This window comes from Anolis sagrei, chromosome 7 (assembly GCF_037176765.1).
Source record: "Anolis sagrei isolate rAnoSag1 chromosome 7, rAnoSag1.mat, whole genome shotgun sequence".
Taxonomy (NCBI): Eukaryota; Metazoa; Chordata; class Lepidosauria; order Squamata; family Dactyloidae; genus Anolis; species Anolis sagrei.
Genome location: NC_090027.1, coordinates 24,378,629 through 24,394,634, shown reverse-complemented (window position 1 = coordinate 24,394,634; position 16,006 = coordinate 24,378,629). Strand labels below are relative to the sequence as shown.

The following is a 16,006-nucleotide window of genomic DNA, read 5'->3' as shown; positions in this document are numbered from 1 at the left end:
CAAACATTTTGATAACACGAGAAGTATCATCTGCCTCCAAGATATTCATCAATCCAAGCCATCCAGTTAAATAGGAGTAACATTCCCAGTACTCTTAGTTAATAATCACCTTCACCGTCACTGAAGTATGTTGTCAATACATTCTACACTTGCAGTAGGCATATTCTGCTCTTTATCATTGTGTAATTCAATCTTGTAGCGTGAAGAGATCTGAAAATAAAACAGTATACTAGGCCCTGAGCACTTGTTTATCTTGTTTATCACATTCATGGCAATATAAATGTGGATCAGAACATTTAACCTCAAATCCTAGTCTATGTTCACAAAGCTATTGCATCTCACTCTTCAAGGATATTTCTTTGTCAACTTGAATGTAAAAGGATCTTTCTTAAAGGAGGAATTATAGAAATCTAAGCTAGCTATGGAACTGGAAAAAACAACTGCCACTTAACTCAAGCAGGCTTTTGTTTCCTGTTACACAGTGTTTCAAAACCTTTTTTTGACCAGGGACTACTTTGACCAGGGACCACTGCCCAACATTAGTACCAAAAGGGGTATTAATCCGTTTTTGGTCAAGTTTAGATTCAGTCTGGTTATTTGGGATGCTGATTCAGAAAATTGGATTGAACAGACCCCCTCAACTCTAGTTTCTGATATGGAACATATGCCATCCAGTAGTCGTAATCTGCTCGCCCACAGAAAACCATATTTAATAATCTAGAGCTGATGCAATTTTCTGAATCAGCACCCCAAATAACCCTGGACACAGGCCTAAAAACGAAGACACCAAGAATTTTTTTTTTGGTTGGGCTGTGTTATTATCCATGGATTTTGTTAACATTCATGTTAAAAAAAAGGAGGAGGGGGCTGAGGTTGAAAAAAAAATACAAAAAGTAGAGTGCGAGATCCAAGGAACTGTCCCTGTCCCTAACAGTTTTAATAATTACTACTACTACTACTACTACTACTACTACTATTACTTTGGGGACTAAATAGGGTCTTATAAAGGGCTGCTTTCCCATTACAGCTCTTGTGTTTGGCAATGGGAGCTAAAAATAACACTTATTTTGGGTGATTCTCCTTCTCTCTCTTGCTCCTGGTACATTTAAACTGTTGTGTTTATTCATATCATCATCTGATCACCATGCTCAATATATCTCATATGCATGGGGGTATTGGGGTAACGATACAAAAGGTTTGCTAAGGTAGACCCTCTTTCACTCAGACTCAGCCCCCCCCCCCCAATCAAAATCCTGGCTACGGGCCTGCATACAGCTTACCACCATGTCCAACAACAGGCAAGAGAAAGAGAAAACAAAGGTAACCATGAACGTGGCCAGATGAAAGTCTAAAATCTATGAAGTTTTATTTTAAAAATATTAATAGTATTTTAGGGCATTAAACTTTTTGACTGACCTTTTAACACTAGAATGACACACAAAAACAAGTTTTGTAAAAAATGGTTTTATCATTTCCATTTTTGTATAAAACACATGGGAGAAACCTAGCCAATCAACACACAAATTGCTGTCACATAACAAGGTACTTTTTTTTTTGTCAAACTTTGAATCTAAATAACATACAAATGTTTTAAGTCTACAGTCAATTACCTATACTCTTCCATTTAACTATTTCTTTAAAAAAATTCCACATATCCCCATATTTCTTCTGTCCCAGTTACAGTACAATGACAGGGAGGAAGAGGACTGTTTACAATTCCTTTCTATGCAGTTTTCTGCTGTCCCTTCTTTCCAATCAGAGACTTGTGGATGTGAGGAATTACACCTGAAAAGAGAATAACAGATTAGAATCAGGGCAAGAATTAATATTCAAATTTATGTCTGTATTTACTTGCATGCAACCTTATGCATTGTTTTACAAGCATATTCACTCCCTTTTGACTTTTTCCTCATTTTATATGTAGTGCTACAACCCAGAATTAAAATAGATTTAACTGTCTTTTATACTACCTAATGTTCACAATTAAGAACATTAGGAGCCCCTGGTAGTGTAGCGGGTTAAACCACTGAACTACTGAACTTGCTACCAAAAGGTCGGTGGTTCGAATCCAGGGAACGGGGTGAGCTCCCAATGTTAGGTCCAGCTTCTGCCAACCTAGCAGTTCAAAAACATGCAAATGTGAGTAGATCAATAGGTGCCACTTCAGCGGGAAGGTAACTGCATTCCATGCAGTCATGCTAACCACATGGTCTTGGCGGTATTTACGGACAATGCCATCTCTTCGGCTTAGAAATGGAGATGAGCACCAACCCACAGAGTCAGACATGACTAGACTTCATGTAAAAGGGAAGCTTTACCTTTATGTTCACAACATCTTTAATATTTTACACCTTTAATGTTTAATTATTTTGTTTACTTCAAATGCTAATAATGCCAATTAAATCCATTTCAATTCCAGGATGTAACACAATAAAATCTAGGATTAATTATTTCTGCAAATGACTGAACAAACCTCAAAGCACATTTTGCAGACTCTAAGCGCTCAGTTCTTTCAATTATGCTGTAACAAAGTTTTCTCTTCAACACATAGCAACCCACAAAGCTGAAACTGAATGTTTAGCATTTAATGGATGCCACATAACCTTTTCCTTCGGTGGGAAAATCTGGATTTCTTCTAAGCACAGGATGTATTTGAAATGTCTAGTTAAGGTAATATACAGTCGGGCCCTCCATACCCACAGATTCTGCATCCATGAATTTAATCATCCATGGCTTAAAAATATGTTTAAAAATCCAAAAACGGAAATATTGGTTTTGCTATTTTATATAAGGGGCACCAATTTACTATGCCACTGTATGTACTACTACTAATAATACTTAAGCATCTACAGATTTTGGTATCCACAGGGTCGTGGAACAAAATACCAGCAGATACCAAGAGCCCACTGTGTACCATTGTGAAACAAACAAATGCTTAATAAATTAGCATATTTCAAAAGGGAAAACACCATGTTCAGTGAGCATTCCAACAAAGATAAAAGCTCAGACTTCACTATTATCAAAGATCATTCTACGCGAGTGAAATAAAAACCTATATTAATAAGAATGTTCATATTTTCTTATCATAGACGGAATGGTAGAACTTTGCTGCAGCTTTGAACATAGTTGCTTGGTCAGCCACTTGTGTAATGTTCTCTTAAGCCCAAAAAGCATTTTCTACATAAGAAAAAAGTGACAGAATGGCATGAGGCTATTAATGTCAGGCTATTATAGAAAGAAGCTTACCTGTTATATGTCCTGGTAGGTTTTTTCCCTTTACTAAACAACTGACTGTACCTCATTCTTTGCAACTTTTATACCAATCTAGCCATCCCAGAAGTTCAAAACCTACTTACCTCCACCAGCAATGGTAGCTTTAATAAGGGAATCCAATTCCTCATCACCACGAATAGCAAGCTGCAAATGACGAGGAGTGATACGTTTTACCTTGAGATCCTTGGAGGCGTTGCCTGCCAATTCCAAAACCTGTTGAAAAATTTACACTTCTTATTAAATATTTTCAATATTTATAGTTTAAACATTTGCTCCCTAATGTCTACAAATTTGCAAGGTCTCAATGTTGAAAACCGCTTTGAGTCCCCTCCCCCCCAGGGTGAGAAAAGCAGTATACAAATGAAGTAAATAAATAAATAAATTTAAAAAATTCTGCATGGACGAACATGACCATATATTTATGTCAGGGGGGAAATTCCAAGATTTTTAAATGATGATAGACATATGTGTAATATCATTGTAGTAACTTACTGACTGAAATAGTCTGGCCTGTTCAGGTTTCAACAATTATAATCCACTACTAGAACCGTCCTTCTCAAAGGGGACTTGGGGTGGATCACAGAACACACACATGGCAAACATTCAATGACGTTAGACATACAGGACAGAGAGATAGGGGTATGTGTTGGCACCTTTCCCACTCCGGCTTCCTGGAGGTTATGCTTAATTCCGTCCACAGGGGGTGCTGTCGCTCCATCCTCTATGACAAGGCTTTTGTTTTATGGTGCTGTAAAATACCTCCTCGCTTAAGCAGTGTCTAATTTCTTTACTCACAGCTGTTTTCGAACTGCTTAGGTGGACAGTAAGCTAGGCTAAAGGTCAGGTGGTCACTCTAATCCAGGCTTGAACTGCCAACCTTTTGGTTGGGAAAGATCTATTGCTGCTGGTGATTAACCAGCTGTGCTAAAGCCAATGTGCTCAAAACAGTAAAAAGCTATTTTCAGATTAATTGGTGACCACGAATACCTACACTTTCTCTCTAAAATGAATGAAAGTTCGTGCAGTTTTTTATATTTATCTCTTCTCTCACCTACTCCATAATACATAGTTCAGAATCTCAAGCTGGAGAGGAATTTAAATAAATAAGATTTGTTTCTGCACATAATACGCACTTAGGCACACCCCTCCCCCCCAGGCCAGTTGAAAAACATACTAAACATCAAACAACTACCGCAATAGAGAGGTTTTTAAGCAAGCAATGTGAGCTAGGTTATGTCACCCTACATACAAAAAAAAAATCATGTTCAAGCCCAGAGATTACATTCAAATCTTGGTCTGTCAAGAATGTTTTATGAAACTTACCTCAGCAGTGAGGTATTCGAGAATTGCAGCACTGTACACAGCAGCTGTAGCACCAACTCGTCCGTGGCTCGTAGTACGAGTCTTCAAGTGTCTATGAATACGGCCCACTGGGAACTGTAAGTAAAAGGACCTGCTCAACATGCACCATCTAAACCAATTGTGAGAGACTGCTCAATACAAGCAATAACAACAACAATCAAAACAATTAAAATAAAGCTCATAAACAAAAAAGCAATAAACAATGACAGTAATAAAACACACATTTAAAATCTACGGCTGGGCCAAATGTAATTAAAATTTTAAAAAATAATGCTAGGCATGAACAAGATAGGAGAGATGGGGCGTTGGTGAGAGTGTACAAATAATCCTAAATCAGTGTAAAGTGCATTTAGAGGACATAATGCTGAGAGTTCATTATTCTGGGAAGGCACACTGGAACAACCACGTTTTCAGGCTCCTCCTAAAGACTGCCAGAGTTGGGGCATGCCTAGTGTCCTTGGGAAGTGAGATCCAGAGTCGAGGGGCTGTGACATGAATGTAGTTTGACACAATTTCAACTGCCCTAATTCATTGCTATGTGATCCTGGGAGCTGTAGTTTTACAATGTCTTTAGCCTTCTCTGTCAAAGAATACTGTTGCCGCACCAAACTACAAATCCCAGCATTGCAAAGCATTGAGTCCGAGCAATTGGAAGTGGCGTCAGATATGGTGAAGAGATACAGGGATGACAATGAAGATATTGATAGGAAGAAAAAGAAAAGAGAGTGGAAAGATCGATAAGAAGAAAGAGGAAAGGGGTTTTTGAGACTCATAGGAAGAAAAGGGAAAAGGGGTTTGGAGAGATATTGGTAGTAAGAAAAAGGAAAGTGGGTGCGGAGATACAGACACACTTTGGCTCAGCATTAAGATCTCCTGGCAGGGAGGATGGGGAGAATCCTATCCATAACTATGGGTTGTTCTTCACTCAGAGACTGCCTGTATTGGAGAAAACAGTATTGGCCACCATAAAATCTCTCATAAATAGAAAAAATATTCAAGCACTCTATAAACTTATGACAGGACAGCAAGTTTCATACAGTATATGGAAAAAGTATATTCATGTCAGTTCTAATTACAGGAACACTTGAACAGAAACTTTTGGCCCACATCTGGGTATGGTGGGGTACAAAAGACAAGCAATCACATGTGAAATAATAAATTAAACCTGCCTGAAGTCCAGCTCTTTGTGAGCGAGACACTGCCTTTGCCTTGGCCTTCCCACTGTCTTTGCCAGCCTTGCCTCCAGCCTAAAGAAAAAAAAACAAGAGATGAGTTGGATACACTGCTTAACTAACACATCAGGTGACAGTAGAAAAACAATCCCCAAAGTCATAGTTCCAGGAAGTATGTAAACCTTTCTGCTTTTACTGACTCTTCATAGAAATATCCAAATCTAGGTATCACTTTCCCTATTACAACAAGAACATGCAAGCAAAAACACTTCAGAGTATTCAAAGATTACCTATTTATATCTGCTTACAAGCAAAGTCAAACCACAATTCTATATGTGCTTAATAAGATACTTCCTTTTAGCCCCAGATAATTAGGATTATACAGGTTGAGCAACCTTTACCCAGAAATTCAAAATTTTCCAAAATACCAATGGATGGCTGAGATAGTAGCAACTTTGTTTTCAACAGTTCAATGTACACAAACTTTATTTCATGCACAAAAATGTAAATCAAATTATTTTCAGGCTATGTGTATAAGATATATATGAAATATAAAAGATATTTTTGTTTAGAGCTGGGTGCTGAAATATTGCAATTGTTATATATAAATATACAGGGTTAGTCAAAATGCATAGGCCAATAAGCCATTCAATTGAATGGCTTATTGGCCTATGCATTTTGACTAACCCTGTATTATAAAATCTAAAACACTTCTGGTCCTAAGCATTTCAGAGAAGTGATACTCTGCCTGTTCTATTAGCTATATTTAAACCTCCCTTAATTTTAATGGCATCTTTTATTACAAAAAATAAAATGATATATTGTTTAATACTATATGCAGCTTACACATGTTCCCAAGACAATATATAATAAACTAAAATACAGTTTCCTGAGTAAGCATACATTTATATTCCGATCCAATTATTGGTTTAACTGGTTTGTCTAGAATGTACATGCTTAATACTTGAACAAAACTGAGTTATGCATTAAACTACCATATACATAGCTGTTGGGTTAAAATCCAGTCTAAAAATATCTCATGAAAACTCTCCTGTTTCCACTACTTATAAACAACGGAAACTCAAAATGATTAAATATTTAAACATACGTGTGCCTTATATCTAGAATTGCCTTGGAAAGCAATAAACTCACAGGTGTGGACCACCTGTTTTCTATATGTACTGACTGAATGTAGTTTATATACAAAAAACTTCTATACAAATTACAATGCAATACACCCTCTTAGCCTCAGAGGAAAACAAAGACAACCTCCCTCTGAACAAATCAAGTTGAAAATGAATTGAAAGCACCCAAAGATATTATCAGTGTTAGAACTGTATCACTCAAATAGACTGATTGATAAGCCAGCACTCATATCAGCCACACAGATAATCCAGTTTTCTAAACTATTCATTAGGGTTGGATAGGTTCGTTCAGAAAAGCCTGAAAGTCATAAAAAACTTCCGACTTTTGAAGCAGTTTTGAACCACACAGGAAAGGCGGTAGGGGCAAATCTGAATTTGAACCACTTACTTTTTTAAAAAAATATTCCATAATGTTCGGATGTCTCCCAAGGTTACTTTAATTTTCACAACCATTAAGCAACTTTGGTAAAGCCTAAAAAGGTTTAAAATCTCATGCTATCCTGCCCCCAGTGATGCAAGGGAGGGATGAGGTGGGCGTGGCTAAGCACAGCCATTGTTGTAGTTTATGAAGGCCAGGCCCCCAATGGTAGAGATTGCAAAAGGCCCTGCTGTTAAACTACATTTCCCACACTGTCTTGCTGCTCATTAGCCAAAATGGCTGAAGGACCCTTATGGCTGTCTGTAGCAGTCTTTGTCTAAATATAAAATAAACTGAATGAATCTACAAAGGTGTCTAAAGAAGGCGGCAAAGCAATAAGCAACTTTTGCAAGGCCAAGAGAACATAAACTACTTAAAAACCAATCATTTCACTTTGGCCTGATTGTCATGAACATGGCATTGGGGCAGCAGCCAGGCAAAGCCAGCCAGTCCACCACAGAAGGAGAGCCTCCATGACTCCCTAGATCTTCCTTTTTGGCAAAACATGTGCCTTGGCTCTCCATGCCCTGCCTGCCGATGTTTACCACAATTTGCCACCATTTGTCATAATTTTTCCTTTTTGCCATTTTTCCCTGGCAGGCATTGAATTCGCGACCTCCCGGTTCTGGGAGTGCTGCGCTCTCTCAGGGAGTCACCGACCGACCGGTAGCAATAGCAATTCGAAACTTATTCACTTTCCAGTGGGAAAACTTGTTCTTTTTTTCTCTCTAGCGAGGCTGTTCCAGCCCCAATTCTCCCAAAACTTGAAGACATTCCTTCCTTCATTCCTTTCTTTAGAGTCCCCTAGAATTGATGCACTGGGGAGTCTGGCTTGCTAAGGTACTTTGGGAAACTACATCTCTCATGTATATAAAATTGCCCCCAAAGCTCTGTTTTTCCTATGTGTTTCTATGTGCCCATGTGTTATGTTGTCTCATTGTCTTGTCCTCCCGAGACCCCATTCCCTTACCTTTGGCAGGAAAGCCACTGCCAGCCCAGCCCTTTACATCAGTAAGTAATGATAAAATAATAAAATGATTGATTGCATCTGCAAATAGGAATAAACGGATGGATGTGTCTTGAGGGTCCCCTCCAACTCAGTAGAGGAAGCAAATTGATGTCAGGAGACTTTGGATGGTGCCTTTCTGCCCAGAAGAAGGGGGTCAGTCTAGATGTTCCTTGATTGTCTGTACTACAATTTCTTCCTTGATTGTCTGTACTACAATTTCTGTTCCTCACCAATTTAACACAGTTTGTGACACACAAAGTTTCTAGAGTAGAACAACAACTTTCAAAGTAAAGACCACTCAATGAAACAGGAAATAACACTTACAAACCAGGAACAGATTTTCTTTACTATTAAATTTTGTAAAATAATATTCACAAAAAATCCATGGATAAGTAAAGGGTTATGAAATTTGGTGAACTACCAGTGGTCCGTGTGTTCTACCACTGTAGCAAGTTTCATCAGGATGGTGTAAAAATGAGGGAGGGAGAATCCCCTGAAGTTTCCCCAGTGCCAGTGCTGTTTTTTTTCTACTGCACATGCGTTTCTGCCATTAAAGAAGCAATTTGGAAGTTTCTGAAAGTTTTGTTTTTTTTTTAAATTGGAAGTGACTTTAGAATCAAACTACCAACGTCCCATACATCCGAAACGAGTTTTGAGCCATTTTTATCAACCAAGCCTACTTATTCGTATTATGGGTTTCAGCACTGGGAGCTATCCTTCATCTATTGATATAGAAGATGCAAAAGTGTTACAAATACCCTTGGTAGCACTACAGGTATTTTGTCAGAGAGTAATTACTTGAAATGCAAACTGTTCTATGCTTTCAAAATAGAGTACATACTGCAGTGGTTGCTCTGAAGTAAAGTGTACATAAAATAAAGTAAAAATACTCAACAGTATAAATAGTTGCTACTTGGGAACTGCTTATACTTACTACAGTGATTAAAAATATTTGCATTGTATCACAAAAATAGGATTTTTGAATCAACCAATATAACATATACTATTAACTGGTAATCTGAATAAATATTGTCAAGACTTACAAACTGCTAACATAGTTCAAGTTTACAGATATAGACTATTACACCAAAGACAGGTGTAGTCTATTGTCTTATAGATACAGTAATTGGCAACCCATTCTGTACTCCACCCTAAGTTCTTAAGTACTGAAATGATTACAGAACAAGTAGTCCTGCAAGACTCTCTAGGAATTGTTCCTAGGACTATATTTATAAAATGAAAAAAAGTGAAGTCAACAAGCATAAAAACCCACCAGGACAGTAAACACAAAACCATGTTAACCATGTTTGTTTGGGGTTTTTTTTGCATGCTAGTGACCCTTTCTTAGAATTCAATCAAGTCAGAAAACCAAGAAACTTTGAACTTGCATAATACACAGAGTAGAGGCTGAAGCAGAACCATAAAATGAAACTTTAATAGTTTTAACTGATACATAATGTATAGAGATCTCAATGCTAATTTATTAGAATAGTTAGTGTTCGAAGTTTGTTGTTCAAATACTTGTAGTAAAAAGGTCTATCTACCATTCAATTACAAAAAAGTACGCAAGTATACCGTCTATCTTTATTAACTGCTCTGTGACCATAATACATCATGTAAGTATGCAACTTTGAACAAATGAGCTACATTTGATTTTTCATACAAAGATAACAATTATCACTTTCTGCATATCATTCAAGGATATGAGCAAGAGTGAAGATCCAATTTCTTATTAGTTCAACTATTAGAAGCTATTCCTCATAAAAGATGAACAAGGAAAGGATTAATAGAATCGATGTTTGGAAAGACAGTGCTTGCCACAAATCAGAGCTGCAGCCACAAGAGATGTCAATAATGTTTTCAGGAGTGAACATCTCTCGTTCTTGGTGATTGTTGACAGTTTGTGACGGAAGTCAAGAGGCATCATGCCCACATTTGAAAGAATACCATCTGTTAAAAGAAGGGACACCACCACCCCCCATGCAAAAAAGAAAAGAAATACCAACCTAACTGAAGCCAGATCTTGTGGTCATTTACATGAAAACGTGTCATACTAAAGTCAACTGGACTAAGCAATTACTGGCACTATTTACCGGGAAGCAGATACAGTTAAACTGTACTTTAGTTTACTTCCAACTCTAGAGACCAGGGTCAGCCATGAAACCCACTGGGTGACGCTTGGCAAGTCACGATTGGAGTACATCATCACTGTGGGTTTAATGCAGTTCAACGCCATGTTAACTGCCATGGCTCAATGCTATGTAATCCTGGGAGTTACAGGGTGCATCAGCATTGCAGAATTCATGCATTTTGACACTACTGCCATGTCTCAATGCTATGGCATCATGGAAGTAGAAGTTTTACATGGTCTTCAGCCTTCTCCAAATCACACCTCCCAGGATTCCATAGTATTGAGCCATACCAATCAAAGTGCTGTTAAACTGCATTAATTCCACAGTGCAGATGCAGCCTCTCTCAGTCTCAGAGGAAGGCAGTGTCAAACCTCTCCTGGGCAAATATTGCCAATAAAGCCCTGTAATGGGGTTGCCTTATATTGGAACAACAAAGCCCTTAAGACGCACAAGAGCAACAACAACAAAGCATGCACAGCTTTTTAGTATGACTTGCTGGGCACTCTACTGCGCAGAGTAAATGAGAAAAGGATGTGTGTGTGGGGGGGGGGGGGGGGCTTCCAGGGCTTCAGTGTTTCAAGACTGTCACAGGAAAGAGCCACCTCGGCAGGACCCGTCAAGGCTGGAGCTGAAACCAGCAAAGGGGGGGGGGGGAGGAATAAATCCGCCTCGGCTTGACATTTACAGGAGCCTCTTGTTGCTAAGAAATCAGCACCACACAGAAAGAAGCAGCGTAATTCACACTTCTGAATTAACGCAGTTTGATGCCACTTTAACAGCCAGAGCTCACTGCCAAGGAAGCATAGGAGATGGAATTTAATGAGGCACCAGCCCTCTTTGACAGATAATGCTAAAGAGCTTGTATGACTTCGACATCAAAGACCAAGAAATCAGAAAAACCATAGTATGGCTAATTCTAATGCTTCTGTTTCATAATATATCTTCACATTTGAGAATCTTATATCTGAGTCCTTCTATGGCAGTACCTACATTATAGAATCAATGCAGTTGATGGCACTTGAACCTCAATGGTTCAATGCGAAGGAAATGGGGGGGGGGGGATTAACACTCTTTGGCAGAGAAGGCTGAAGAACTTGCAAAACTACAACAGGGTTGCATACCATTGAGCCACGGCCGTTCAAGGAGTTCATTCCACAGTGTAGATGCACCCTTGGAGTGGCATTGCCCAGCAAAGCTAAAAGCAACAGCAAAATGTACCAAAAACTGGGGAGGATGATAACTTTTGGTCATAGAATCATAAAGTTGGAAGAGGTCATCTGGTCCAATCCCATTTTGCCATGCAGCGAAAGCACATTCAAAGCACTCCTGACAGATGGCCATCCATCCACTGTTAAAAAGCCTTCAAGGAAGGAGCTTCAACCAGACTCTGGAGGCAGAGAGTTCCACAGCTGAACAGCTCTTCTTACAATCAGAAAGTTCTTCCTAATATTCAGGTGGAATCTCCTTTCCTGTAATTTGAACCCACTGCTCTGAGTCCTAGTTTCTAGGACAGCAGAAGACAAGCCTGCTCCCTCTACCTTATGACATCCGATCCATTTTATGATCTGGAACTCTTACAAATTTAGTGTAAAAGCCTCCAAGGAAGGAGCCCCAACTACACTCGGAAGCAGAGCCTGTCAAGCCAAATCCCAAACAGGGAAAAGCCCACCTATTGGAAGGTGCCTTTCTGCCCAGAAGAAGGGGGGCTCCCAACTGATGCTGCAAGAGACACAATGTCTTGTGTATTTATTTATTATATAGTTGGAAGAGACCCCAAAGGCCATCCAGTCCAACCTTCTTCTGCCAGGCAGGAAGACACAATCAAAGCACCCCTGACAGATGACCATCCAGCCTCTGCTTGTAAAACCTCCAGAGAAAGAGTCTCCACCAGACTCCAAGCAGTCCATATTCCACTGCTGGACAGCTCTCACGGTCAGGAAGTTCTTCCTAATGTTTAAGTGGAATCTCTTTACCTGTCATTTGAACCCATGGCTCCATTGTGCCCTAGTCTCCAGAGAAGCGGAAAACAAGCTTGCTATCTGCTTTATGTGGCAAAATTTCAAATATCTAAACATGGCTCTCATGTCTCCCCTAAACATCTCCAGCTCCCTAAGGCACCCTTCATTGGTTTCCAGACCTTCAAACCATTTTGGTTGCCCTTCTGTAGACAGTTTCCACCTTGTCAATATCTTTTTAGAATGTGCCCAGAACAGGACACAGTATAATTTCAGGTAAAGAGGTCTGACCAAAACAGAGGAGAGTGGGACTATGACTTCTCTTAATCTGGACACTACAGCCCAGAATAGTATTAGCTTATGAAGCTGCAGCACCACATTGTTTGCTCATCCTCGGCTTAGTGTCTGGAACAGCAGAAGAGAAACTTGACCCCTCCTCAATGTGACATCTATTCAAAGGCATCAACATAACTCTTGTGCCCCCTTTCATCCTTTTCCCCCCTCCAAAGTAAACATCCCCAACTGTCTCAGAGGGATCCATGGCTTCCAGACCTAAGACCAGGCATGGGCAAGCTTCAGCCCTCAGGTGTCTGGACTTCAACTCCAACAATTCCTAACCGAATACCGGCTGTTAGGAACTGTGGAAGCTGAAATCCAAAACATCTGGAGGGACCAAGTTTGCTCACGCCTGCTTTAGGTGATTTTGTACTTTTCTCATTAATTCCATCATTTCTGTAATATACAGCGAGGCAGGTCTATAAAGTGGACTGTGATCCTGGTGCTGCAAACTGGGGCAGTATTGAAAAGGCAGTGTTAGAAACTCCATTCTTATGGGCTGTTAAGAATTCTGGGAGTTGGAAGCCCAAAACATCAGGATGGCCCTAGTTGGCCCACGCCTGCTCTAGTGACTTCATCACACTAGAGAATGAATCCACTTTAAATCCGGTTTCTGCCTCCTACAGAATTCTGGACTTTGTAGTTTAGTGAGGCTGTTAAAGGCTCCTCCCTAAACTACAAACCCCAGAATGCTGCAGGAGGTAGCAACCGGACTTAAAGTTGATTCATTCTCTAGTGTGATGAGGTTATCTGTGATATTGTAATTTTCTCACTTCTGTAATATACACTTTTCACATGTTTACTTTTAAGCTCTTTTTTTGTATTTATACTTCAATTATTGTATGTTTACTTTTAAGCTTTTTTATTATGTTTCTATTTGAATTACTTCTAAGCTTGTTATTGTATTTATATTCGAATTATTATCTCATATTTATTATTGTATGTTCAAATTGATATGTTAATTGTTTAAGTTCATATGTTATGTTTATTATTATATGTGTAATGCGGCATTGTATGCCATGGATTGTAAGCCACCCAGAGTCCCACTGGGGTGAGAAGGGTGGGGTATAAATGTAGTATAATAATAAAAAATGTAGTATAGAAGACGGACCCCTGGAGCAGTATTGCCCATCAAGCCTGGAAACAACAGCAAAACACACTCAAAACTAGAGAGGAGACAGAGGAGGAGGATGACTTTTGGTCCTGTCAAGCCACATCCAAAAGCCCACCTGTTACCCCAGCCAGTCTTTAAGCATGAATTTTGAATGCATGTTTTGTGTTTCGATCTTGGTCCTGTGTGATGGATCTGGACCAAACTTGGCACGAATACTCAATACGCCCAAATATAAACACAGATGGAGTTTGGGGAAAATAGACCTTGTCATTTGGGAGTTGTAGTTGCTGGGATTTATAGTTCACCTACAATCAGGGAGCATTTTGAACCCCACCAAGGACAGAATTGGGCCAAACTTCCCACACAGAACCCCAATGACCAACAGAAAATACTGTTTTTTCTGGTTGTCTTTGGTGACCCTTCTGATACCCCCCTCACAACCCTCCCCCCAGGGGTCCCAAACCCAAGGTTGAGAAATGCTGCCTTAAGGCCAACAGAAAATACTTAAGTCCATCCAGTCCAACTCCCTTCAACAGGGCAAGAAAACATAATCAAAGCCCTCCTGACAAAGGGCCACCCAGCCATTCACACACACATATGTATATGACAGATGCAGTATCAAAGATTTGAAAGGGACCCCTAAAGGACAATGATATGTTGCATGTCCCAGAGTAGGCAAAGCAGATCACATCAACACTGGCAAAGAATCAGCAAGAAATACTGTTTACCTACAAGCATTACATATATTATAAACCAACACTTTCTCATTACTTTATTTTCCAGATCACCAGACTGGGCCCCAGCAAAGAGTGGCAGGGGACGGCTATTATTATTATTAGTTGGAAAAGACCCCAAAGGCCATCCAGTCCAACCTTCTGCGAGACAGGAATCAAAGCACCCCTGACAGATGGCCAATTGTTTATAAGTGCAGGCCAAGGTCTTTCGGCACTGCACCCAGTGTGCCCATATTATTATTATTATTATTATTATTATTATTATTGAGTTGGAAAAGACCCCAAAGGCCATCCAGTCCAACCTTCTTCTGCGAGACAGGAATCGAAGCACCCCTGACAGATGGCCAATTGTTTATAAGTGCAGGCCAAGGTCTTTCGGCACTGCACCCAGTGTGACCATATTATTATTAGTAGTAGTAGTATTATTATTATTGAGTTGGAAAAGACCCCAAAGGCAATCCAGTCCAACCTTCTTCTGCGAGGCAGGAAGACACAATCGAAGCACCCCTGACAGATGGCCATGCAGTCCAACCTCTGCTTGTAAAAACCTCCAGGTTTCTCATGGAGCCCCAATACATGTCTATATATTATATTGATATACACTCTATATAGAATCATGGAATCATAGAGTTGCAAGAGACCTCATGGGCCATCCAGTCCAACCCCCTGCCAAGAAGCAGGAATATTGCATTCAAATCACCCCTGACAGATGGCCATCCAGCCTCTGTTTAAAAGCTTCCAAAGAAGGAGCCTCCACCACACTCCGGGGCAGAGTTCCATTGCTGAACGGGGAGTATATATCAGGACTCTTCTGGACGCAGCCTGGGATCGCCCTGCTGTCAGGACTTCCCGCTCCCGTCCATGACACGCGTCAAGCGCGCTCACACGTACTATAATAAAAAGTGTAACGCGCGGCTCTGGCTATTAGGTGGGAACTCGAGAAAAGCTTCACGGGATTGTTATCCCCTCCACCTTCTCCCACAGATATATATATATTTATGTTCCCCGCCCGCTTACCATGGTTCCGCGAGGTCCGAGCGAGAGACGCCTCCGAAAAGTCAAGAGACAATAACCCGCCTGAGCGCGAGGAGGGAGCCTGCAAAGCGAGCCAATCCGCGAAGGCCGTGCTAGTTTGAACCTCCCGCCTTGACCAATCCGAAGGCGGCTTCTTGCTCCCTCGAGGAAGCCCCGCCCAGCGGCCCGTTTAACGGCTGTTTTTTTCGCCCACCCCAGCTCAGCCTCCCCCTCCCTCCCCTCCTTTTTGCACACGGCACTTTCAGAGCGAGGAAACTGAACAAGGAGGGACGAGCGGGCGTGGAGTGGCAAGGGATTGCGCCAATCACGGATCGAAGGCTT

General features: G+C 40.4%; 1 protein-coding gene across 1 annotated transcript; it reads right to left on the bottom strand.

The window, feature by feature from the left end:
* Positions 1–1,448: 1,448 nt before the first annotated feature.
* On the bottom strand, positions 1,449–15,919 carry H2AZ2 (H2A.Z variant histone 2). Its single transcript, XM_067470752.1, has 5 exons — positions 15,668–15,919; positions 5,805–5,882; positions 4,597–4,710; positions 3,357–3,486; positions 1,449–1,785 (listed from the first exon to the last, which is right to left on the bottom strand). Exons 1-5 carry the CDS (start codon positions 15,668–15,670, stop codon positions 1,724–1,726), a joined length of 387 nt encoding a protein of 128 aa, XP_067326853.1. The 5' UTR covers positions 15,671–15,919; the 3' UTR covers positions 1,449–1,723.
* Between the last annotated feature and the right edge of the window lie 87 nt (positions 15,920–16,006).